This window comes from Oncorhynchus mykiss, chromosome 19, assembly GCF_057628025.1.
Source record: "Oncorhynchus mykiss isolate SJ-2025 chromosome 19, ASM5762802v1, whole genome shotgun sequence".
NCBI lineage: Eukaryota > Metazoa > Chordata > Actinopteri > Salmoniformes > Salmonidae > Oncorhynchus > Oncorhynchus mykiss.
Window position 1 is genome coordinate 23,737,513 of NC_143040.1, and position 24,114 is coordinate 23,761,626.

Genomic DNA, 24,114 nt, shown 5'->3' on the forward strand with positions numbered 1-24,114 from the left:
AGTATAAGCTGATCAGGGTAGTATTGAAGGTGAGTCCATGTACTCACATAGGCAGGAGCTGCTTTCTGGAACTAAACTGGCTGCCTGTTGAGGCTAGGTTTGGTTTACAGAAGTATATATGGTTCTGCGCCCAGATATCTAACTGATTACTTTCGCCGTTTTAGGGATGCACATAATCCCAGCACCAGATCAGGTGTTGCTAATGTGTTTTTATACAGGTTCAGGAGTAATGGTCGGAAATGTACTTTCTTGTATACTTGAGCCTCAGAATGGAATGAGTTGCCTCTGCCCATAAAAACAATGTTTTTAGGCTGCAGAGTTGATCCCTGACTGGAGTCTACATCTCTCGGATGACCACCAGGACCGAGATTGTTCAGTCCACCTGTCCACTGGTTGTGTTCTGTGTGGTGGTGGAGTCGCTGTCCCTTGCGGTTGGGTCCTGGTTCTGACTCGGGAAGGAAGAGCAATGGCCCCTGATCCAGGGTCCTGATCCGTTGCCAGGGTTTGTGATCAGCCGCTTCACAGGTCCAGTCTCTCCCACCAGCAACACTGGATATCAGCAGGTCCTCATGGACTGCAGACTGTAAAACACAAATTGTACAGAAGAGCATAAATGTTTATATAAGAAACTCATTGCTGTACACAAAAACATGACATCATACAATGTTAATCATAGTCAAGCCCATTTCTAACACTGTGATTCAAGTACCTAACCATATGGAGTGATTGGAGTATATTATAAAAACTATTTCATATGTTGATTCAAGAATTAAGTATGTTTTGGTTCGACTGAGAAGGGAAATTCAGTCCCTACAATGATACAAAAATAACCAAGTCAATCAGCACATGTTTATTTCAACAAAATGGTCATACACTCACATAACATGAAGTGCAGCACTTTTATTGTACAAAACAATAACTTCTCACTATGGTAACACTTAAACTTTCCTGTAAATCTGGGACCCTCTGATAAAATATATTTTTAGAATACTTAGGAAAAATAACAACATTACACAGATCTTTATGTCAAGTAAACATGAATTAAGGCACTATAAAACACCAGTATCAAACTAAATGGTCATAGTCACATTTCATCAGTGAAGCATTTTTATAGACACCATCAGCATATCATCTACTCTGTCTCATCATACTCTTTCTTTCCTCAGTTCCCTACTACATTTGTTCCTGACTTGCCTATAAATAAATACATCCAAAACCAACAGAATTAACTGAAAACAAACTAGCTAGTACTACATTACATGTCACGACACTACACATGCGCTGTGTGCATTTTCTGCTGGTGTATCCTGAGATTGCTCCTCTCTGAGAACCTCTTCCCGCAGTGCGTACAGGCGAATGGCCTCTCTCCTGTGTGGACCTTCAGGTGCCTCTTCAGGTGGTGCTGGTGGGAGAACCTTTTCTCACACAGGTGGCAGCCGAACGGTTTCTCCCCCGTGTGCATCCTCTGGTGGATCTCCACCTGTTTAGGGAAATTGAAGGCTTTCCCACAGAACGAACACGGGAAGCACTTATTTTTGCCACCGGATCTGCTGATAGTGCTACTACTACAGTCATTTGCCAATGGGCTTGTGTAGCCATTTAGTGTTGAGGCACTGGCATTGTCTGAGGTCTGGTTTAACATTAGGAGAGTGTGAGGAGGATGAAGGCCAGGGAGTGTCTGTGTTGTCGCAGGGTCCATGTTCCAGTCGATAGATCCTATAGAAGGTATGCTGAAGGAAGCACCCGTTAGGGGGTTAACCTGAGGCACCATCAGTCTCTCTGAATCACAACTATAGGAGCAGGATGGATCATCGCTAGCTGAGTCTGTGTCTGTTCTCTCCCGCCGCATAGGGACACCTTCCAGTCCCCGCAGACCAAATCTATGCCTCGCCCTGGTCTCAGCAAGTCTGTTGTCATGGAGACTTTGCTCGGTTGTTGTTTTGTGTTCAACTGTCTGTTTCTGGTTGTGCTGAACACTGTTGTCCCCCAGTCCAGAGTTGAGGACGCTGTCCCATCCACTGACTTCCACAATGTTGCCTCTGGTCTTGGCCTGCTCAGTGATGTCATCCCCTGGGCCCATGGCTGCACCCGTCTGGGTCTGGGAATCTAAGATGGCAGCCCAGTCGCCTCTGTTAGCTTCCAACCAAACACCTATAGGCAAATGTTACAATCCAGACTTAAACATGACACAACAGAAAAAAATCATATACATGGCCTGGAGATATCTATTGCCAGGTTTCCATCCAACCGCTTATACGAGTAACGTACGTTTACGATTAAAAAAAGGGCCTGATGGAAACAGCAATTTTGTTGTTAAACTTTCCAAAAGTTGACAAAAGTAAATATGCTAGACATGGTGGGATCTTTTTTGTCTGTAAAATGTTTTATACGAAAGTATTGATATAAACATGGAGTCACGTGATGTTTTGTGGTTCTCCCACTACCACTTGGGAAAGCATCCAGTTTATTACAGATACAAATAAGTTACGATGGACTTCACAGGGTGGTGAACATGCAGTGTTCAGCTTGAAGCTACTTATTCTGGTGACATGATCGATGCTTGGCTGCCATTTGACAAATAAAAATCCTGCTCTTATCCATAATTATCTCATCATGTAGGCTGGTTTACCAGCACTGTATCTGCGAGCTGTTGGCTAGAACGCACTCCTCAAGACCAGAGTGGGCATATTCGCGTATAACGCAACAGTTTACTATCAGTAGAGTTCAAAATGTGATGCAGAAACATTTAATTTTTGAAAGTGGAATAAGTACCCTTTATGTGCACTACGTCATTACGCACTGCTTTTTACCCTCAAGTCAGTTTGTTGGAAACACACTGGTGGGAAAATGCAGATTTGATAATATTCTAATTAAAATCTTTCACCAATTGGATGGAAACCTAGCTTATGACTTATGTTGCATCATATTGTTTATTTGTATTTCATACAAATTGTATTGATGTTGATTTATAAATGAAGTACTCATATTGTTTCATACAAAAATAAATCAGGCGCATCACTATTCCCATTGAAGACCTATTACTGTATGTAGGCTATATATATATATGTCTCTCTTACCTTGCTCCCCCATCTTTAGTTGACTCAGCAGATCAATGCTCTCTGGTTCGTCTTCTATCGTCTCTTCTTTGACTAGCAGCAGATCAGGCTTCCCATCCTCCATGTCTACTGACTGTAAGAGATACTGAGTGAGAGGATGTTGGATCAAGAAATCTGATATAAGCAACCTGCTATGGGGCATCTGCTGATTGGGCAATGAGGGATTGCTAGGAGTACTATACAAACGTGTTAGTTAATTTGATTATTTAACACTCTTAAATGGTTTGATAATTCAAAAGGCATGGTCCCACACTTAAGACCAAATTAATCAAGACCTGGGTCCGTATCCACAAAGAGAATCAGAGTAGGAGTACTGATCGAGGATCAGGTTCCCACCCGTCTAAATAGTCTTATTCAATATGATCTAAAATGCAAACTGATCCTAGATCAGCACTCCTACTCTGAGAGGCTTTGTGGACCCTGACCTAATACCATACAGACAGTAGTTCACAGTGGGCTCACCTCAGTGAGGCTGTGTGTGGTCCTGTGCTGCACAGCTGGTTCCTCTGTGGGTTCAGGAGGAGGTATAGTCTGGCTGTCCTCCATGACCATGGTCCCCTCAGGGTTCCCCAGACCCTCCTCACACCCCTCCTCCTTCACCAGCAGCACCTCTGGACCCTCCTCCTCCTGGAAGAGACAGGTGATACAGAGTACAGACATACACTCCCTCAAGTACATACACACAGATAATAAACACACTTTCAACATGAAGTGTTACCTCTACTGTAATTACAGAATTACATCATTGTTGTTAAGCCCATCATTGTGGACATAAATATGATGTTGTGGGTAAATATGAGTCAGCTATGATAACTCAAAAGTCAGTCAAACCTTACTAAACTATTTTACAGTAGATGATACTTATTTTCCACCATCATTTGCAAATAAATTCATTAAAAATCCTACAATGTGATTTTCTGGAATTTTTTTCTCATTTTGTCTGTCATAGTTGAAGTGTACCTATGATGAAAATTACAGGCCTAATTTTTTTAAGTGGGAGAAATTGCACAATTGGTGGCTGACTAAATACTTTTTTTGCCCCACTGTATATATTTTTAAACCTGCATATTTAGCTCAAATAAATCCAGGTTAGCAGGCAATATTAACCAGGTGAAATTGTGTCACTTCTCTTGAGTTCATTGCACGCAGAATCAGGGTATATGCAACAGTTTGGGCCGCCTGGCTCATTGCGAACTAATTTGCCAGAATTTTACGTAACTATGACATAACATTAAAGGTTGTACAGTGTAACAGCAATATTTAGACTTAGGGTTGCCATCTGTTAGATAAAATACGGAACGGTTCCGTATTTCACTGAAAGAATAAACGTTTTGTTTTCGAAATGATAGTTTCCGGATTCGACCATATTAATGACCTAAGGCTCGTATTTCTGAGTGTTATTATGTTATAATTAAGTCTATGATTTGATAGAGCAGTCTGACTGAGCGATGGTAGGCACCAGCGGGCTCGTAAGCATTAATTCAAACAGCACTTTCGTGCGCTTTGCCAGCAGCTCTTCGCAATGCTTCAAGCATTGTGCTGTTTATGACTTCAAGCCTATCATCTCCAGAGATTAGGCTGGTGTAACCAATGTAAAATGGCTAGCTAGTTAGCGGCGTGCGCGCTAATAGCGTTTCAAACGTCACTCTCTCTGAGACTTGGAGTAGTTGTTCCCCTTGCTCTGCAAGGGCCGCGGCTTTTGTGGAGCGATGGGTAACGATGCTTCGAGGGTGGCTGTTGTCGATGTATTCCTGGTTCGAGCCCAGGTAGGGGTGAGGAGAGTGATGGAACACTGGCAATACTAAAGTGCCTATAAGAACATCCGATAGTCAAATATATGAAATACAAATGGTATAGTGAGAAATAGTCCTATAATTCCTATAATAACTACAACCTAAAACTTCTTAACTGGGAATACTGAAGACTCATGTTAAAAGGAACCACCAGCTTTCATATGTTCTCATGTTCTGAGCAAGGAACTGAAACGTTAGCTTTCTTACATGGCACATATTGCACTTTTACTTTCTTCTCCAACACTTTGTTTTTGCATTATTTAAACCAAATTGAACATGTTTCATTATTTATTTGAGGCTAAATTGATTTTATTGATGTATTATATTAAGTTAAAATAAGTGTTCATTCAGTATTGTTGTAATTGTCATTATTACAAATAAAAAAAGAGGGGAAAAAATAAATAAATGTCTGATTAATCGGTATCGGCTTTTTTTGGTCCTCCAATAATCGGCATCGGCGTTGAAAAATCATAATCGGTCGACCTCTAGTGTCAAGAATGGTCCAACACCCATCCAGCAAACTTGACACAACTGTGGGAAGCATTGGCGTTAACATGGGCCAGCATCCCTGTGGAACACTTGACCCTTGTAGAGTCCATGCCGATGAATTGAGGCTGTTCTGAGGGCAAAGGGGGGTGTAAATCAATATTAGTCAGGTGTTCTTAAAGTTTTGTACACTCAGAGTATCACACAATGTCTGGATTCAACATTCTACCCAGGAATATTCAACACTGAAATCTGTTACTCTCGTTATTCCAAATGCTTCTGTGGATCTTTTCTATTGACCATAATGAATTCATTTTTTGACTTTAATGAAGGATTTGATATAAATATTGAATGCAATCGAGTTTAACGGTTACTTTCTATGTTATTGAGTGGAATGTTTTTTCTGCTAGTGTATCCTGAGGTAGCTCCTGCAGTGCATACAGGTGAATGGCCTCTCTCCAGGTGTATCTTGAGAAGGTGCTGGGGGGAGAACCTCTTCTCAGCTGTATGATATCTTCCCTGTGTGAACCCTTTGGTGCCGCTTCAGGCTGGACGAATGGGTGAAACTGACCAGGCATAGGTGGCAGCCAAATGATTTCTCCCTGTGTGGACCTTCAGGTGCATCTTCAGGTTGCCACTTTTGGGGAAGCACATCTGACAATGGGTACCGCTGAAGTATTTCTCCCCTGTGTGGAACCTCTGGTGGATCGCCACCCTCGGGGGCAGCTGAAGCCTTTGTAACAGAACATGCAGAGGAACCATTTCTCTTGACTATTGCCTGATGTTGCTCCCCCTCCCTGCGAGTGGTCTCTAGCCCTGTGGTTTGAGTTCAATAACCGATCGAAAAGAATGCAGCTGTGTGAATCGGAAGGCCCCATTGACATGGACACTGGATCGCGATCCCTAAGCGCATGTAAAGGGGAGTGGGTCGCGAGATTTGTCTCTAAGCTTTCCCTGTAATCTAAGAACTCTCTTCCCCTATGAGTGTCCATCTCCTCTGTGACTATCTGCATTCCGTGTGGGAGGAACGTCGCCCGAAAACGTTCCCAGTCACTTCATCTACGACCAGACCCTCCCTTTTCTTATCTAGGTACCCTTCAAAGTATACACTACTACTATACCGGTTACAGTCCGCTCTAGACAGATCAGTCTGTGTCTCTAAAGCCAAGGGCATGTTGCCAGGGTCCATCTCTGTAGTGTAAGAACAACACAGATCATTACCGGTCTCTAACGGGTCAAAGTAAATACTATGAGCCAGGGACAAGAGGACAGCTCAGTGTCCACTGGGGCTGATCTGTGGTCAGATCCTGTGTGTAAGAGCCTGTGTGTTACAGTTAAAGTCTCTGTGTCAGTCTCTGACTTGAGGACGGTGTTCGGCATTCCACTGACCTCCGTGATGCTGTGTTGGGTCCTGGCGTGGGGAGTGGTGGCAGTGTTGAGATCCTCTGTGGCTACAGGGGGCGCTCCAGTCTGGTTGTCTCTGCTGTGTCGTGGGTGCTCTCCTTTGGTCATCTCCTGCTTGACCCCAGGACCTGCAGCCTCTGCATCTTCAGACTGAGACAAGAAGAGCAGAGGTCATTTCCGGTACATGTGTAGAATTGCATAACAATACCATAGGGAAGTCTCACAAGCTCCCCTATGGCAGATAAATGAGGGTGTACATGTAAGCAAGTGAATAGCTGAGGGGAGCCTTTCTGAAATAAAATGGCCACATTTGATGTACTGTCATTTTTATGTAATACCATTACACTAACCTCTATCATGATAATGTGCTGGGTTGAGGTTCCACTCCCCTCATCAACAGTGATTGGTTGGTCATCTCTCCATGTTTTGTGTCCCGCTGGCTTCACAAAGCTCCTGTAGCCTCCAGTGAGATGTCCTTCACCTGAGAGTGTGATTGGGGTAAAAGAGGTGGTTAGGTTAGCTAAAGTCAATGGTCAACGCTATATTGTACACTATTGGCAGCTTTGATACTGTGTAGAATTGGCAATGATGTAAGGTAACACTAAGCATAACTTATTGATATATTATTTATTGATTAATGTATTATGTTCCATGCATCACATTGTTTTCAAGGACTAAATAATAGGGAATACAGTAATCAATTATCTGGTTAGAATATGACATTGGCTCTTTGCGCAAGATAGTTAGGTAATCAGAGGAATTATTGCATACTATCCAAAAACTGATCAAGACCCAATTCTGGGTAACACATCAAATCACATTTATTGGTCATGTACACATAGCTAGAATCTGAACACATGTGCAGTGGGGGACGAAGCTAAATGTACCTCTTGCCATTCCTCTGTATCGGTCAAGAATGTTGACACTTCTGGGACGACTGGCGAGGACGCGCTCTCGTATTGTCCTCTCTGCGCGCTCCCGTGACACCTTCAGTTCTAGTAGCTGTAGTTTCCTCCGCAATGCCCTGTTTTCTTTCTGGCTTTGAGTTATTTCCAAACGAAACACTGCATAGTCGTCGTCTACGAGTTTACAGATGTCTGCCACTGCTGCATTCGCCAGCACCTCCATGACGGAGGCTATTTGAGTGTGAAAAACCATGCAATTAGCCATTGTTAGCCAACGTTAGCATCTAGGCTAGCCTTACCTATATCAAATCTATCCACCAAGTCCTTTCTCCAACACAAATTTGGGAACTAGATTAAGTGATGCTGTGCAGCTGAAGTAGTGATATGTCGAGTTCCAGTGTGTTCATAAACGTCTAAATAACAACAATACAAATTACAATACGCCAAAGTGGAAATTGTTATTGGTCACTGTTCACATCCGCTTATCTCTTCTTCGTGTGATTTTCTTATTCCTTGGCATATTGAGTTCGCAGAATGTATTGTGCATGCTGCCACCTACAGTGCGGGATGGAAACGGGTATATTCATACAAACCTCCAAAAATGAATAACCTAAACTAAATCAAACGACTTTTCTGTTAAAATAAAACATATCTGATCCCTACACACTCTCAAGGGGAGCCTGGAATGGTGGGCGGTCTTCTTGCACCAGCACAAGTCATCAGATGTAAAATCCTTCAGTCCCTTACAGTTTATAAATGTAGCAATGATGCAAAAAATAATCCAATTTTTAACTGCATATTTTGACTGCCAATAAACATTTACTACAGGTTGTGGTGCATTTTGCATTTGTATTTATTATGGATCCCCATACATTCACAATAGATTTGTATAACACATTAAGTGTGTGCCCTCAGTTTTACTTTAGATATACAGTGGGGCAAAAAAGTATTTAGTCAGCCACCAATTGTGCAAGTTCTCCCACTTAAAAAGATGAGAGGCCTGTATTTTCATCATAGGTACACTTCAACTATGACAGACAAAATGAGAAAAAAAATCCAGAACATCACATTGTAGGATTTTTAATGAATTTATTTGCAAATGATGGTGGAAAATAAGTATTTGGTCAATAACAAAAGTTTATCTCAATACTTTGTTATATACCCTTTGTTGGCAATGACAGAGATCAAACGTTTTCTGTAAGTCTTCACAAGGTTTTCACACACTGTTGCTCGTATTTTGGCCCATTCCTCCATGCAGATCTCCTCTAAAGCAGTGATGTTTTGGGGCTGTTGCTGGCCAACACAGACTTTCAACTCCCTCCAAAGATTTTCTATGGGGTTGAGATCTGGAGACTGGCTAGGCCACTCCAGGACCTTGAAATGCTTCTTACGAAGCCACTCCTTCGTTGCCCCAGGCGGTGTGTTTGGGATCATTGTCATGCTGAAAGACCCAGCCACGTTTCATCTTCAATGCCCTTGCTGATGGAAGGAGGTTTTCACTCAAAATCTCACGATACATGGCCCCATTCATTCTTTCCTTTACACAGATCAGTTTTTACCAAAAAGTTATATTTTGGTTTCATCTGACCATATGACATTCTCCCAATCTTCTTCTGGATCATCCAAATGCTCTCTAGCAAACTTCAGACGGGCCTGGACATGTACTGGCTTAAGCAGGGGGACACGTCTGGCACTGCAGGATTTGAGTCCCTGGCGGCGTAGTGTGTTACTGACGGTAGGCTTTGTTACTTTGGTCCCAGCTCTCTGCAGGTCATTCACTAGGTCCCCCCGTGTGGTTCTGGAATTTTTGCTCTCCGTTCTTGTGATCCTTTTGACCCCACGGGGTGAGATCTTGCGTGGAGCCCCAGATCGAGGGAGATTATCAGTGGTCTTGTATGTCTTCCATTTCCTAATAATTGCTCCCACAGTTGATTTCTTCAAACCAAGCTGCTTACCTATTGCAGATTGAGTCTTCCCAGCCTGGTGCAGGTCTACAATTTTGTTTCTGGTGTCCTTTGACAGCTCTTTGGTCTTGACCATAGTGGAGTTTGGAGTGTGACTGTTTGAGGTTGTGGACAAGTGTCTTTTATACTGATAACAAGTTCAAACAGGTGCCATTAATACAGGTAACGAGTGGAGGACAGAGGAGCCTCTTAAAGAAGAAGCTACAGGTCTGTGAGAGCCAGAAATCTTGCTTGTTTGTAGGTTTGTTTGACCAAATACTTATTTTCCACCATAATTTGCAAATAAATTCATAAAAAATCCTACAATGTGATTTTCTGGATTTTTTCTCTCATTTTGTCTGTCATAGTTGAAGTGTACCTATGATGAAAATTACAGGCCTCTCATCTTTTTAAGTGGGAGAACTTGCACAATTGGTGGCTGACTAAATACTTTTTTGCCCCACTGTACATACTCAAAATCATTGGTCACTTTAATAAATGGATCACTAGTCACTTTAATAATGCCACTTTAATAATGTTTACATATCTTGCATTACTGTATTCTATGCCATCTTGCTTATGCCGCTCGGGCATCGCTCATCCATATTTATTTGTACATATTCTTATTCCATCCCTTTACTTATATTTGTGTGTACAAGTAGTTGATGTGGAATTGTTAGAGTACTTGTTAGATATTACTGCACTGACGTTACTAGAAGCACAAGCATTTCGCAACACTCGCATTAACATCTGCTAACCATGTGTGTGTGACCAATAACATTTGATTTGATAGCCGACTGCAAGCCAAGCCTAATCTCACTAATGCTCGTGGCTGAAAGTGAGCAAAGTCCCCGCAGCAATGTTCCAACATCTAGTGGAAAGCCTTCCAAGAAGAGAGGAGGCTATTATAGCAGCGAAGGGGTGACCAACTCCATATTAATGCCCATGATTTTGGAATCAGATGTTCGGCAAGCAGGTTTCCACATACTTTTGGTCATGTAGTGTATGTCTGAATGCCAAATCATGTTCATATAATCTCAGACAAATTAATGCAGTTTAAGACCATCCACAGAAGATCCTATACCAGTAAAACTGAATATATGCTCTCAAAACAAAAGGGGACATATTTGCATATGCTATGTATGATCTTGTGAAGGCTCGCTGAATTCCGGCAAAGAATATGTTATTTTTCTCAGCACGTCTACAGATCCTCCCTTCACCCTGTTTTTGTTTGCTTGGAAATGTAGACACTACAGTTATCAGAAGAAACTGTGTAACCTAGCATTTATAGCGGCTAAGAAAAGCATGGCCATTAATTGGAAGGTTGGTATTGCTCCCACAATATCACAATGGATGGAAGAAATGTAAAGTTACGTATCACTAGATTTGATTTATTACAAGATTAAGGGTAATAGCCAAACCAAAAATGCTTTCTGCTACTAAGATCAGATAATTGTAGGCTAAACTGACAACGGAGTGAAGAGCAGAATTCTCAACTAGCAAGAAACAAGTCGCAGCAATGAAGAATTGAGTGTGTGCGCGTTCACGCGGGGGTGGGGGATTCTGTCAGGAGGGAGATTTTCGGCACAACACCGGGAAACCGACGTGGTCGAGGAGATGTTCAATTACTAACGTATTGCCTGCAGTGTCCTCCCCTCCTCGACAGCCACCTTTCATTGACGATAGTCATGTTTATTGAATTTAGCTTTTTTGTCGGGGGAAAAGAATGCACACGTTTAAAAACAATATGCTACCAGTCCTCGGCAGAAAGTAGTTGTATTGTGTCGTTTATTTGAAAATACCAATTCGAAGTAGTCAAATATAGTTTATATGGAGTTTCAACTAAAAGGCAACTATGTTGTTTGACATTCAAATAAAGGTCTCAGAAAACCAAATAATATTTTAAAGTATTTTGAATACCTCTCAGAAAACCAAATCATACTTGGAGGTATTTGAATCTAGGCAAATCATTTGAAAAGAAAAAAGTTAGTTGAATTAGTCTAAATAGATGATCACAAGCATATGGTTTAGAGGGCTCTCAGATATGAATCTTAATATAGCCTATAGCCTATAATTAAATAGAGGAACATGGAATCACCTCAACATTACACTAGACTACTTTTGCAACTTCAAAAATGACTAACACATATGTTTTCATGAGTGAGACATAAGGTAATACAGTAACACTTGACAAGTTCTTATACATGTGTAGTAACTTATTACAATAGCAACATTGTTACATAGGCCTTTGGAAATGGCTTTATAATAGCATAATAATGGAGTTATTACATAAGTGGAATAAGGAAGTCCCCATTCCTCAGGTACAGTAGCTAAAAACGCTAAGCTCATTGCCATGCAATTAAAATCCATTTACAAAAGTAAATGTAAAATGTTGCTCCAAAAGTAGTTTGTTTTATTACACAGGCACAATGACAGTTTAACGTAGAGTATTACTGAGAATGCTAACAGTAACAAAATATGTGTATTTAGCATTGAAAAGTAAACTAGATATCACAAAACTGCCTTCTTGAATCAACTATGGCAAAAGGTAGGTGGAAAATCATTTTAGTTTGTATTCTGAGTAAACTGTCTATTTAAAGATGGGTCGGCAGAGTAGCCTAGTGGTTAGAGCGATGGACTAGTAACCGGAAGGTTGCAAGTTCAAACCCCCGAGCTGACAAGGTACAAATCTGTCGTTCTGCCCATGAACAGGCAGTTAACCCACTGTTCCTAGGCCGTCATTGAAAATAAGAATTTGTTCTTAACTGACTTGCCTAGTTAAATAAAGGTACAAAAAAAAATAAAAAAAAATATTGTGCTCAAAACAAGAACACTTACCTTCAGATGAACGTAGAGGTTCTAAGTTGTTTTTGCTAAGCATTCAACTTGCCGTTTGCAAATGGGTTTGAATTACTCTGCAGTATTTTCAGGTATCATAAAATGTATTGGAGCTTTGAACATTTCAGTGGCATGTTGAGTGTCAATGTATTTATCCTTATCTGTACAAAATATCATTGGTTAATTGGTATGATTTGATTTTGTACCCCTAGGACAGGGCTGCCCTACCCTCTTCCTGGAGATCTACTGTCCTGTAGGTTTTCAGTCCAACCCTAATTTAGCATATCAGATTCAGCTAGTTAAGGTCTTGTTGATCAGCTAATCAGTAGAATCAGGTGTGTTAAATTAGGGTTTGACTGAAAACTCACAGGACAGTAGATCTCCTGGAAGAGGGTTGGGCAGCCCTGACCAAGGGCAATGGACATTCAGGAGAATGGTAATTTACAAAATGTTCAGATAGAAATGTATCGTGTAGATCAAATGACTGTCAAGTATATTGGAATAGTATAGGAGATCGTGTGTGCTCTATTCATTCTACCTTCAACATGCAGTTCCAGAGACAGTTATACTTTAATGGCTTATTGCAAACACGCTGCATGTTTTAGAACTTTTTTTATATTGTACAGGCTTCCTTCATTTCACTCTGTCATTTAGGTTAGTATTGTGGAGTAACTACAATGTTGTTGCTCCATCCACAGTTTTCTCCTATCACAGCCATTCATTTCTGTAACTGTATTAAAGTCACCATTGGACTCATGGTGAAATCCCTGAGTGGTTTCCTTCCTCTCCGGCAACTGGGTGTATTGACACACCATCCAAAGTGTAATTAATAACTTCACCATGCTCAAAGGGATTTTGAACGTCAGTAAAAAATGTATTTTTTTTTTTAATGTAAAACAATAGGTGCACTTCTTTGTGAGGCATTGGGGGAAAAAAACTGGTCCTTGTGGTTGAATCAATGTTAAAAACCCAATGCTCGACTGAGGAACCTTACAGATAATTGTATGTGCGGGGTACAGAGAGGTAGTAATTGAAAAATAATGTTACACTAATATTGCATGCAACTTATTGTGACATGTTAAGAGCTACAGGCAGTTTGATTTGTGTGTCATTTTAGGCTAAAATTGAAAAAAGGTCTACTTATTTAGGCTTGCCATAAGAAAATGGGTTGAATACCTGACAAGAAATGTCAGCTTTTCACTTTTAATATGTAAAAATAAAAAAATGTTCCACTTTGACATGGGGTATTGTGTGAAGGCCAGTGACACAAAATCACAATTAAATCAATTTTAAATTCAGGCTGTAACAACAAAATGTGGAAAAAGTTGAGGGGTGTGAATACTTTCTAATTAGGCACTGTACAACCCTGCCATTAGTTGAAGACAGCCAATCCAACAGTTTCAGAAAAGTAGTCACTTCCTGAGATCTGTATTAAAAAAAATTAAAAAGTAGTTGCTTTCTGAGATCTATATTTTCAAAATAGTTTTAAAAAGTAGTGATTTTTTGGGATCTATATTCAAATAATTGTAGTCATCTCCAAAGTAACTTTTTCCCTCTGACAAATAGTTACTTTCGGGGAATAAATAGTTACTTTCCACAAAGCACAGTTAAAACTATAGTTATCCCAGATCTGTATGCTACTTGTCTCACACAACTAAATTTGTTTTTATCACTTTACACATTTATTTATTTTGGGATCCACCCCTGTAAACGTCACTTGCCTGATGACGCACAAGTGGAGGTGGTGAGTCGATTTTAAAACAAGCGCATTTTCATCCACGTTCCCTCTCCTCGATTACCTTTTTCAAAAGGAGGCGAGAGAGGACGGAAGACAGAGGACGCAGAAGTTGAGATAATCCAAATGAGAAAAGGCCATGATGAGTCTCTTTCAAGCTCAGTACAGACATTACCCTAATTGACCTAAAAAAGAATGGCCACACTGCTACGATTTCTCCCCGTTGTGGACACTCCTATGTTTGATAAGGTTACTCTGGAAGGAAAAGCTCTTGTAACATAGTTTGCACTTGAAGGGCCTCTCCTTGGTGTGAACGGTCTGGTGCTTCTTCACATAGTTCGCCTCAGCAAAGCGCTTCCCACATGTGGGGCAGGCGTACGGCTTGTCGGCGTCCGTCCTAAAACTAGGTCTCCCACGTTGTGACCCAATGACACCAGAGGAGGTAGAAGCAGGAGCCACCACCCTCATGTGGTTAGTCTTTGAGCTCCCTCCTTGACCTCTAGCCATGGTTTCGGTGTTGTTGGGATTGTCTGCAGTGTTATAGGCTAGGTACCTCTCATGGTGAAAGCCCATCCTGACCCTGTCTGTATTGGTGGGATAACTATGAGGCAGCTGAGAAAGGCTAGACCCAGGTCCAGGCTTTCTATGAACCCAGTCACCAGGCATTAGAGGAGATATTGAAGGAGAAAGACTTCCAGTTAGACTCCCACTAGGCGGGTCTCCCACCACTCTCTGTGAAGGCTGAAGCCCAGGGTGACCCGCTCTGTTCATCATGGATACTGTGGTGTTTGTATCATAGGAACAGGAGGGTCTATCTCTATCAGCCCCAGGCCCTGTTCCTTCCCTGCACTGAGACTGTGAAGACAAGAGCCTCAATTGCTGACTGGATCCTCGGTCTCTCTGATGACCACCAGGACTGAGGGTCTTGAGTCCACCTGTCCACTGGTTGTGTTCTGTGTGGTGGTGGGGTCTCTGTCCTTCGTGGTTGGGTCCTGGTTCCGACTCACGAAGGAAGAGTGGCGGCTCCTGATCCAGGGTCCTGATCCGGGGCCAGAGTTTGTGACCAGCCGCTTCAGAGGTCCAGTCTCTCCCGCCAGTAACACCGGATATCAGCAGGTCCTCATGGACTGCAGACTGTAAAACACAAATTGAACAGAAAAGCATAAAGGTTTATATAAGAAACTCTCTGCTGTACACAGAAGCATGACATGATAGTAAAAATAACCACAGTCAAGCCCATCTCTATCACTGTGATTCAAGTAGCTAACAATATGGAGCCTTGGAGTTCATTATAAAAAATGTCCATGTGTTGATTAAAAAAGTGAAGTATAATGTTTTGGCTTAACTGAGATAAGGAAAACTCAGTCCCTGCAATGACACAAATAACCAAGTCAGTCAGAACAGAGTCAATGTTGTATTTAATTTCAACAAAATGGTCATACACTCACACAGTGAAGTACAGTACTTTATAATTGTACAAAACATGTAACAAGTAGAATAACTTCATTATGGTAACACTTGACTTTTTCTGTAACTCTTGGACACTCGCTTTGAGAAAATTAATTTTAGAATACTTTGGAAAAGGTTCAACATTAGACACATCACTACTTCAAGTCAAGTAAACATGAATTAAGGCACTATCATTTCCTCATAAAACACCAGCATCAAAACAGGACAAGGTTCACTTTACATCAGTGAAGCATTTTTAGAGACACCATCACACCAACGATCACCATATCATCAACTCTGTCTCATCATACTCATTCTTTCCTCAATTCACCTCATTCAGTTTCCCTACTTACATCCAAAACAAACAGAATTGACTACAAACTAACTAGTACTAAATTACATGTCACTACACATGGGCTGTGTGCATTTTCTGCTGGTGTATCCTGAGGTAGCTCCTCTCTGAGAACCTCTTCTCGCAGTGCGTACAGGCGAACGGGCTCTTTTGTGTGGATCTTCAGGTGCATCTTCAGCTGGTGCGAGAACCTCTTCTCACACTGGGGCAGCTCTAGGATTTCTCCCTTGTGTGGACTCTCTGGTGCCTTGTCAGGTTGGATGAGTGTGAAAAACTGGCCTTGCACAGGTGGCAGCCAAATGGTTTCTCCCCTGTGTGGACCCTCTGGTGCCTCTTTAGGCTGGACAAGTGTGAAAAACAGGCCCGGCACAGGTGGCAGCTGAACGATGTCTCTGCTATGTGCATCCTCTGGTGGATCTCCACCTGTTTAGGAAAACTGAAAGTTTTCCCACAGAATGAACAAGGGAAGCGCTTCTCTTTGCCACTGGACCGACTGATAGTGTTACTACTACTGTCATTTGTCAATAGGTTTGTGTAGCCATTTAGTGTTGAGGCACTGGCATTGTCCGAGGTCTGGTTTAACATTAGGAGAGTGTGAGGTGGATTAAGGCCAGGGAGTGTCTGTGTCGTCGCAGGGTCCATGTTCCAGTTGATAGATCCTATAGAAGGCAGGCTGAAGGCAGCACCTGGTAGGGGGTTAACCTGAGGCGTCATCAGTCTCTCTGAATCACAACTATAGGAGCAGGATGGAGCATCGCTAGCCGAGTGTGTGTCTGTTGTCTTACGGACACCTCCCTGTCCCCGCAGACCAAATCTAAGCCTCGCCCTGGTCTCAGCCAGTCTGTTGTCATGGAGACTAATTTTGGTTGTCGTTTTGTGTTCCACTGTCTGTTTCTGGTTGTAGTTAACAGTGTTGTTCCCCAGCCCAGAGTTGAGGATGCTGTCCCATCCACTGACCTCCACTATGTCGCCTCTGTTCCTGACCTGCTCAGTGATGTTGATCCCTGGGCCCTTGGCTGCATCCGTCTGGATCTGGGAATCCAATATGGCTGCCCAGTCTCCTCTGTTAGCCTCCAGCCAACCACCTGCAGGAAGAGGTTACAAAGTAGACTTTACAAACATGGTAGAGAACTCTACATATGTATTTATTAGGGATCCCCATTAGCTGCTGCACTTCCTGGGGTCCAAACACATTAAGGCACTTACATCACACATAAAACAAAAGCTAAAACAGTACATCATATAGCATTATTACACCACTACATATCTACAATACAAAATGTATAATACCACCATACAACAATATATTTGTGTGTAGAGTGCGTGTGCGTGTCTGTGTGTGTCTCTTCACAGTCCTCACTCACTATTCCATAAGGTGTGTTTATCTGTTTTTTTAAATCTAATTCTACTGCTTGCATCAGTAACCTGATGTGGAATAGAGTTCCATGTAGTCATGGCTCTATGTAGTAATGTGCACCTCCCATAGTTTATTCTGGACTTGGGGACTGTGAAGAGACCTCTGCTGGTATGTCTTGTGGGGTATGCATGGGTGTCCTAGCTGTGGTATAGTAGTTTAAATAGGCAGCTCAGTGCATTCAGCTTGACAACACTTCTTACAAAAACAAGTAGTGATGAAGTCAACCTCTCCTCCACTTTGAGCCATTAGAAATTGACATGCATATTATTAATGCTAGCTCTCTATGTACATTTAAGGGCCAGCCAAGCTGCCCTGTTCTGAGCCAATTGTAACTTTCCTAAGTCCTTCTGTGGCACCTGATCATACAACTGAACAGTAGTCCAGGTGGACTTGCCTTGTTGATAGTGCTAAGGCAGAGCAGCACTTTATTATGGACAGACTTCTCCCCACTGTTGTATCAACACGTGGCATGTCATTACTAAATATAGAAAAGTAAGGGGCCGAAACAGCTGCCCTGGGGAATTCCTGATTCTACCTAGTTTATGTTGTAGAGGCTTCCATTAAAGAGCACCCTCAGACAGATAACTCTTTATCCACATTATAGCAGGTGTAAAGCCATAATACACATGCTTTTCCAGCCACTATGATCGATAATGTCAAAAGCCACACTGAAGTCTAACAAGAGAGCTCCCACAATATTTTGATCATAAATTTCTCACAGCCAATCATCAGTAATTTGTGTAAATGCTATGCTTGTTGAATGTCCTTCCCAAGAAGTGTGCTGAAAGTCTTGCCAATTTGTTTACTGTAAAATAGCATTGTTTCTGCCCCCCCACCCCCAAAAATAAAAAAGTTTACTATGGGTTGGTAACAGGCTGATTGGTCAGCTATTTGAGCCAGTAAAGGGGGCTTTATTATTATTTGGTAGATGAATGAATTTAGCTTCCTTCCAGGCTTGAGGGCACACACTTTCTAGTAGGCTTAAATTGAAGACGTGGCAAATAGGAGTGGCAATATCATCCATTATTATTCTCAGTCATTTTACCTCCAAGTTGTCATAACCCGGGGGCTTGTCATTGTTGATAGAACACAATATTTTCACCACTTCCACACTCACTTTAGGGAATTCAAAATGACAATGCTTGTCATAACTTGGTGAGTTATACTTGGATGAGTAGTGTCGGAGTTTGTTGCTGGCATGTCATGCCTAAGCTTGCAAATCTTGCCATTTTTTTTTTTTAATATTCAAGTAGTTGGCAATTAAATGAATGTCTGTTTCAGTGAATGATGGAGCTGAGTTTTCCTTTTTGCCCAACATTTTATTTAAGGTGCTCCAAAGCTTTTTACGATCATTCTTTATATAATGTATCTTTGTTTCATAGTACAGTTTCTTATTTTTATTTAGTTTAGTCACATTTGCAGTATGTTCGCCAATCGATTGTACAGCCAAACTTATTTGCCATTCCTTTGCCTCATCCCTCAAAACCATAAAATGTTTCAATTCCTCATCAATCCAAGGGGATTTAACAGTTTTTACAGTCATTTTCTTAATGGGTGCATGCTTATTAGTAACTGGAATAAGCAATTTCATAAATGTGTCAAGTACAGTGTCTGGTTGCTCCTCATTACACACTACAGACCAGCAAATATTCTTTACATCAACAACATACACATCACTACAAGACTCTTATACACTATATTAGGCCAAGCCTTTGGAACTTTGGTTTTCCTAGATATAGCTACTATATTGTGATCACTACATCCAATGGATTTGAATACGGCTTTAAAACATATTTCGGCAACATTTGTAAAGATGTGATCAATACATGTTGATGATTACATTCCTGTGCTGTTTGTAACTACCCTGGTAGGTTGACTGATGGAAGGCACTGGTTACAGTTTGAATCTTTTTCTTGAGTGGGTAGCTTGATGAGAGCCAATCAATATTGAAATTACCCAGAAAATACACCTCTCTGTTGATATCACATATATTATCAAGCATCACACATATTATCCAGATATTGACTGTTAGCAGATGGGGGGTCTATAGAAGCTTCCCACAAGAAGGGCTTTAGGTGAGGCAGATTAACCTGTAGCCATATTACTTCAACAGTATTTAACATGAGATCCTCTCTAAGCTCTAAAGGAGTGTGCTTCTGAATATAGACCGCAACACCGCCCCCATCGGCATTTCTGTCTTTCCTGTAGATGTTATAACCATGTATTGATACCACTGTATTATCAAAGGTATTATCTAAGTGCTTTTCAGAGTCAAAATATGAATTTCATCTGTTACTAGCAAGTAATTTATTTCATGAACCTTGCTTCTTAATGTGGGCTATTTTCAGCACTTTTCTGGGAAGCTTTTCTGGGAAGTAGACATGACAATGTTATTTATGTTTGAGTTGATAGTGCAGGGTGAGCTGCACACAGTGGAATTCCTACTAGGGCACACCACCTCAGTGCTAAGAGTAGAACTCTAGTTCATAGGCACATTACAGCATACAATAGCTGTAAGATGAACAGAGGCACTCGGGGCAGTTAGAGGGACATGAATTAAGTTACTGATGACTGACAACACCCCTGGGACAATGTACATTTTAGGCAGTACTATGAAAACTCAGCGACACAATGGTAGGGATTATCTGAGCTGGACTTGGGTCATTGATAAGTCAATGTTTTTTGAGTCAAGTTCATGCATTATAATGTGTGTGTTTTTCTATGTAAACATAAGTTCTATTGATTTCATGAATGAAGAAAATGTAATATCTATTACTGTACAGTATGTAGGCTATACAGTGCTTAACAAGTCACATAATAAGATGCTTGGACTCACTGTGTGAAATAATAGTGTTTAACATGACTCATCTCTGTACCCCACACATTCAATTATCTGTAAGGTCCCTCAGTCAAGCAGTGAATTTCAAACACAGATTCAACCAAAGACCAGGAAGGTTTCCAATGCCTCACAAAGAAAGGCATCTATTGGTAGATGGATAAACAAAAAAGCAGACATTGAATATCCCTTTGAGCATTTTTAAAAATAAAAATAAATTAACGAATGAATTTACCCTATATTTAACTCGGCAAGTCTGTAAATAAGAATTTGTTCTTAACTATGACGGCCTACCCCGGGCCAATTGTGCGCCGCCCTAAGGAACTCCCAATCACAGCCGGATGTGATGCAGCCTGGATTCAAACCAGGGACTGCAGTGACACCCCTTGCACTGAGATGCAGTGCCTTAGACCGCTGTGCCACTCGGGAGCCCTGGTGAAGTTATTAACTACACATTGGATGGTGTATCAATACACCCAGTCACTACAAAGATACAGGCGTCCTTCCTAAATCAGTTGCGGAGAGGAAGGAAACCACTCAGATTTCCACCATGATGCCAATGGTGACTTTAAAATAGTTTGTTTAGTTAAACGGCTGTGACACGAGAAAACTGAGTATGGATCAACAACATTGTAGTTACTCCGCAATACTAACCTAAATGACAGAGTGAGAAGAAGGAAGCCTGTACAGAAAAAAACTATTTCAAAACATGCTTCCTGTAGGGCCTCCCGAGTGGTGCAGCAGTCTAAGGCACTGCTTCGCAGTGCTAGAGGCGTCAGTACAGATTCAGGTTCAATCCCAGGTTCAAGCCGGGCCACGACTGGGAGGCCCATGAGGCGGCGCACAATTGGCCCAGTGTAGTCCGGGTTAGCGGAGGGTTTGGCCAGCTGGGATGTCCTTGTCTGCGCTCGAGCGACTACATGGGCGCATGCACTGACTTCGGTCCTCCGACACATTGGTGCTTCCGGATTAAGTGAGCAGTGTGTCAAGAAGCAGTGCGGTGTGGAGGGGTTGTGTTTCGGAGGATGCATTGTTCTCGACCTTCGCCTCTCCCGAGTCCATACAGGAGTTGCAGCGATAGGACAAAACTATAACTACCAATTTGATATCACAAAATTGGTGAGAAATGGGGTAAAAAGTACCCCCCCCCCCCCCTAAAAAATATATATTTTAAAAAATCCTGTTTGCAATAAGGCACTAAACTAAAACTGCAAAAAATATGGCAAAGAAATTTTATTAACTACATCCTGAATACAAAGGGTTATGTTTGGGGCAGATCCAACACAACGCATCACTGAGAACCACTCTTCATATATTCAAGCATGGTGGTGGCTGCATCATGCTGGTCATCAGCAAGGACTAGGGAGTTTTTGGTAATGAAAATAAATGGAATAGAGCTAAGCACAGTCAAAATAATAGAGGAAAACCTGGTTCAGTCTGCTTTCCATTGGGAGACAAAATCACCTTTTAGCAGGACTTACCCAGAAAGGCTCACAGCAGTAATAGCTGACAAAGGTAATTCTAGGATGTATTGACACAGCGGTGTGAATATTTGTGACTTAGATATTTCTGAATTTCATTTTTTTTTTAATATATAAAAACATGTTTTTACTTTGTCATTATGGGGTAGTGTGTGTAAATGGATGAGGATTTGTTATTTAATACATTTTGAATTCAGGTTGTAACACCAAATGTGGAATAAATCAAGGGGTATGAATACTTTCTGAAGGCAGTGTGTGTATTTCTCCCTTACCTTGCTCCCCCATCTTTATTCCACTCAGCAGATCAATGCTCTCTGGTTCGTCTTCTATTGTCTCCTCTTTGACCAGCAGCAGATCAGGCTTCCCATCCTCCATGTCTACTGACTGTAAGAGATACAGAGTGAGAGGATGTTGGATCAAGAAATCTGATATGAGCACCCTGCTGTGGAGCATCTTCTGATTGGACAATGAGGGATTGCTATGAGTACTATGCAAACATGTTAGTTAATTTGATCACTTGTCACTCTTTAATAGTTTTATAAATTCAAAGGCATGTCAAGACCTGGGCCCGTATTCACAAAGCATCAGAGTAAGAGTGCTGACCTATGATCAGGTTCCCACCTGCCTACATAGTCACTCATTATGATCTAAAAAGGCAAAACTGATCCAGATCAGCACTCCCGCTCTGTGGATACGTGCCCTGACCTAATACCATTCAGACAGTAGTTTACAGTGGGCTCACCTCAGTGAGATTGTGTGTGGTCCTGTGCTGCTCAGCTGGTTCCTCTGCGGGTTCAGGAGGAGGTGTAGTCTGGTTGTCCTCTATGACCATGGTCCCTTCTGGGTTCCACAGACCCTCCTCACACCCCTCCTCCTTCACCAGCAGCACCTCTGGACCCTCCTCCTCCTGGAAGAGACAGGTGATACAGATTACACAAACATACACTCCCTCAGGTACATACACACAGATAATAAACACACTTTCAACATGGAGTCTTTACCCATCCCCACTAGGTTTGAGTCCTATAATGTAGTTACAGAATTACCTCATTGTTGTTAAACCCATCATGGTGGACATAAACATGTTGTTGTGGATAAAAACAAGTCAGCTATGATAGGTAAAAAGTCATCAGACAAACCTGACTAAACTATTTTCACGTGTACAGTAGGTGTTTGTTAGTGTGTGGGTATGTGTAGGTCTATTTAGACACGCGCTGTCGTGTTTATGCAGAATAGGGTGAGATTAGATGTGACGTATACTAAAGAGAGTCTCAATGAAAGTCTTATAATGAAAAGTCCCATTTTGTGTTCATTAAACATAAAAAAAATTATATACACCATATGAAAACCACACATAGATATGTATGTTTGCCTGCCTGGCAGACATCTCAGCTTGGATGTCAGCCCACCATCTCAAGCTCAATCTCGACAATACAGAGCTGCCCATCTTCCCGGGGAAGGCCTGCCCGCTCCAAGACCTCACCATCATTGTTGACAACTCCATGGTGTCCCTCTCCCAGAGTGCAAAGAACCTTGGTGAGACCCTTGACAACACCCTGTCATTCTCTGCTAAAATCAAATCAGTGACTCGCTCTTGCAGGTTCATGGTCTACAAAAGCCATAGAGTACGAGCCTTCCTCACACAGGAAGCAGCCCAGGTCCTAATCCAGGCTATGGTCTTCTCCCATCTAGACTACAGCAACTCTCTGTTGGCTGGGCTCCCTATTTGTGCCATCAAACCCCTGCAACTTATCCAGAACGCTGCAGCCAGTCCGGTATTTAACCTTCCCAAGTTCTTCCATATGTCACCCCGCTCCTTGACACACTCCACTGACTTCCAGTCGTGGCTCGCATCCACTACAAGACCATTTTGGTTGCCTATGGAGCAGCAAGGGGAACTGCCCCTCCATACCTTCAGGCTATGCTCAAACCCTACACCCCAACCCGAGCACTCCGTTCTGTCACCTCTGGTCTCTTGGCTGCATCTGCCCAACCCAGTCTAAGCTCTTCTCTGTCAAGGCACCACAATGGTGGAACGAGCTTAGCGCTGAAGCTAGGACAGCAAAGTCTCTGCCCATCTTCCAAAGACGTCTGAGACCCTACCACTTCAAAGAGTATCTTAAAATGAATCCCCCCCCCCAAAAAAATGTAATGTCTCAACTAAAAATCTGCATTAACTTGATAAACTACATAAATTGTCATTAAAATTAAGTTGTTGAACGTAAGTAATGAAATAGGTATTTGTGAACATCACAGCCTACAATTTCTGGATGAAACATTCTACCAAGGAATATTCAACACTAAAATCTGTTACTCCTGTTATTACAAATGCATCTGTGGATCTTTTATGCTGACAAAA

General features: G+C 41.8%; 1 protein-coding gene and 1 non-coding gene across 7 annotated transcripts in view; both read right to left on the reverse strand.

Moving 5' to 3' along the window:
- LOC110498503 (uncharacterized) overlaps positions 1-8,213 on the reverse strand; it is a 30,349-nt gene extending 22,136 nt beyond the window's left edge. Inside the window, exons 1-8 of the mRNA XM_090209683.1 lie at positions 7,687-8,213; positions 7,150-7,280; positions 6,785-6,949; positions 3,579-3,743; positions 3,078-3,189; positions 1,272-2,151; positions 1,061-1,070; positions 383-581 (exon numbers count right to left, since the gene is read on the reverse strand). Coding sequence (XP_090065809.1) covers positions 383-581; positions 1,061-1,070; positions 1,272-2,151; positions 3,078-3,189; positions 3,579-3,743; positions 6,785-6,949; positions 7,150-7,280; positions 7,687-7,969 — 1,945 coding nt within the window. The 5' untranslated portion in view covers positions 7,970-8,213. The remainder of the gene's footprint in view (positions 1-382; positions 582-1,060; positions 1,071-1,271; positions 2,152-3,077; positions 3,190-3,578; positions 3,744-6,784; positions 6,950-7,149; positions 7,281-7,686) is intronic.
- A 4,823-nt stretch (positions 8,214-13,036) lies between these two features.
- The window catches only part of LOC110498478 (uncharacterized), a 32,042-nt gene continuing 20,964 nt past the window's right edge, over positions 13,037-24,114 (reverse strand). For 4 of the 6 annotated variants that reach the window (XR_016488828.1, XR_016488826.1, XR_016488829.1 and 1 more), the window contains 4 exons: positions 22,498-22,662; positions 22,028-22,139; positions 16,979-17,106; positions 13,037-15,354 (listed from right to left, as the gene is read on the reverse strand). This is a non-coding gene — a transcript (uncharacterized LOC110498478). The remainder of the gene's footprint in view (positions 15,355-16,978; positions 17,107-22,027; positions 22,140-22,497; positions 22,663-24,114) is intronic. The other 2 variants (XR_016488827.1, XR_016488824.1) reach the window with 2 other exon arrangements.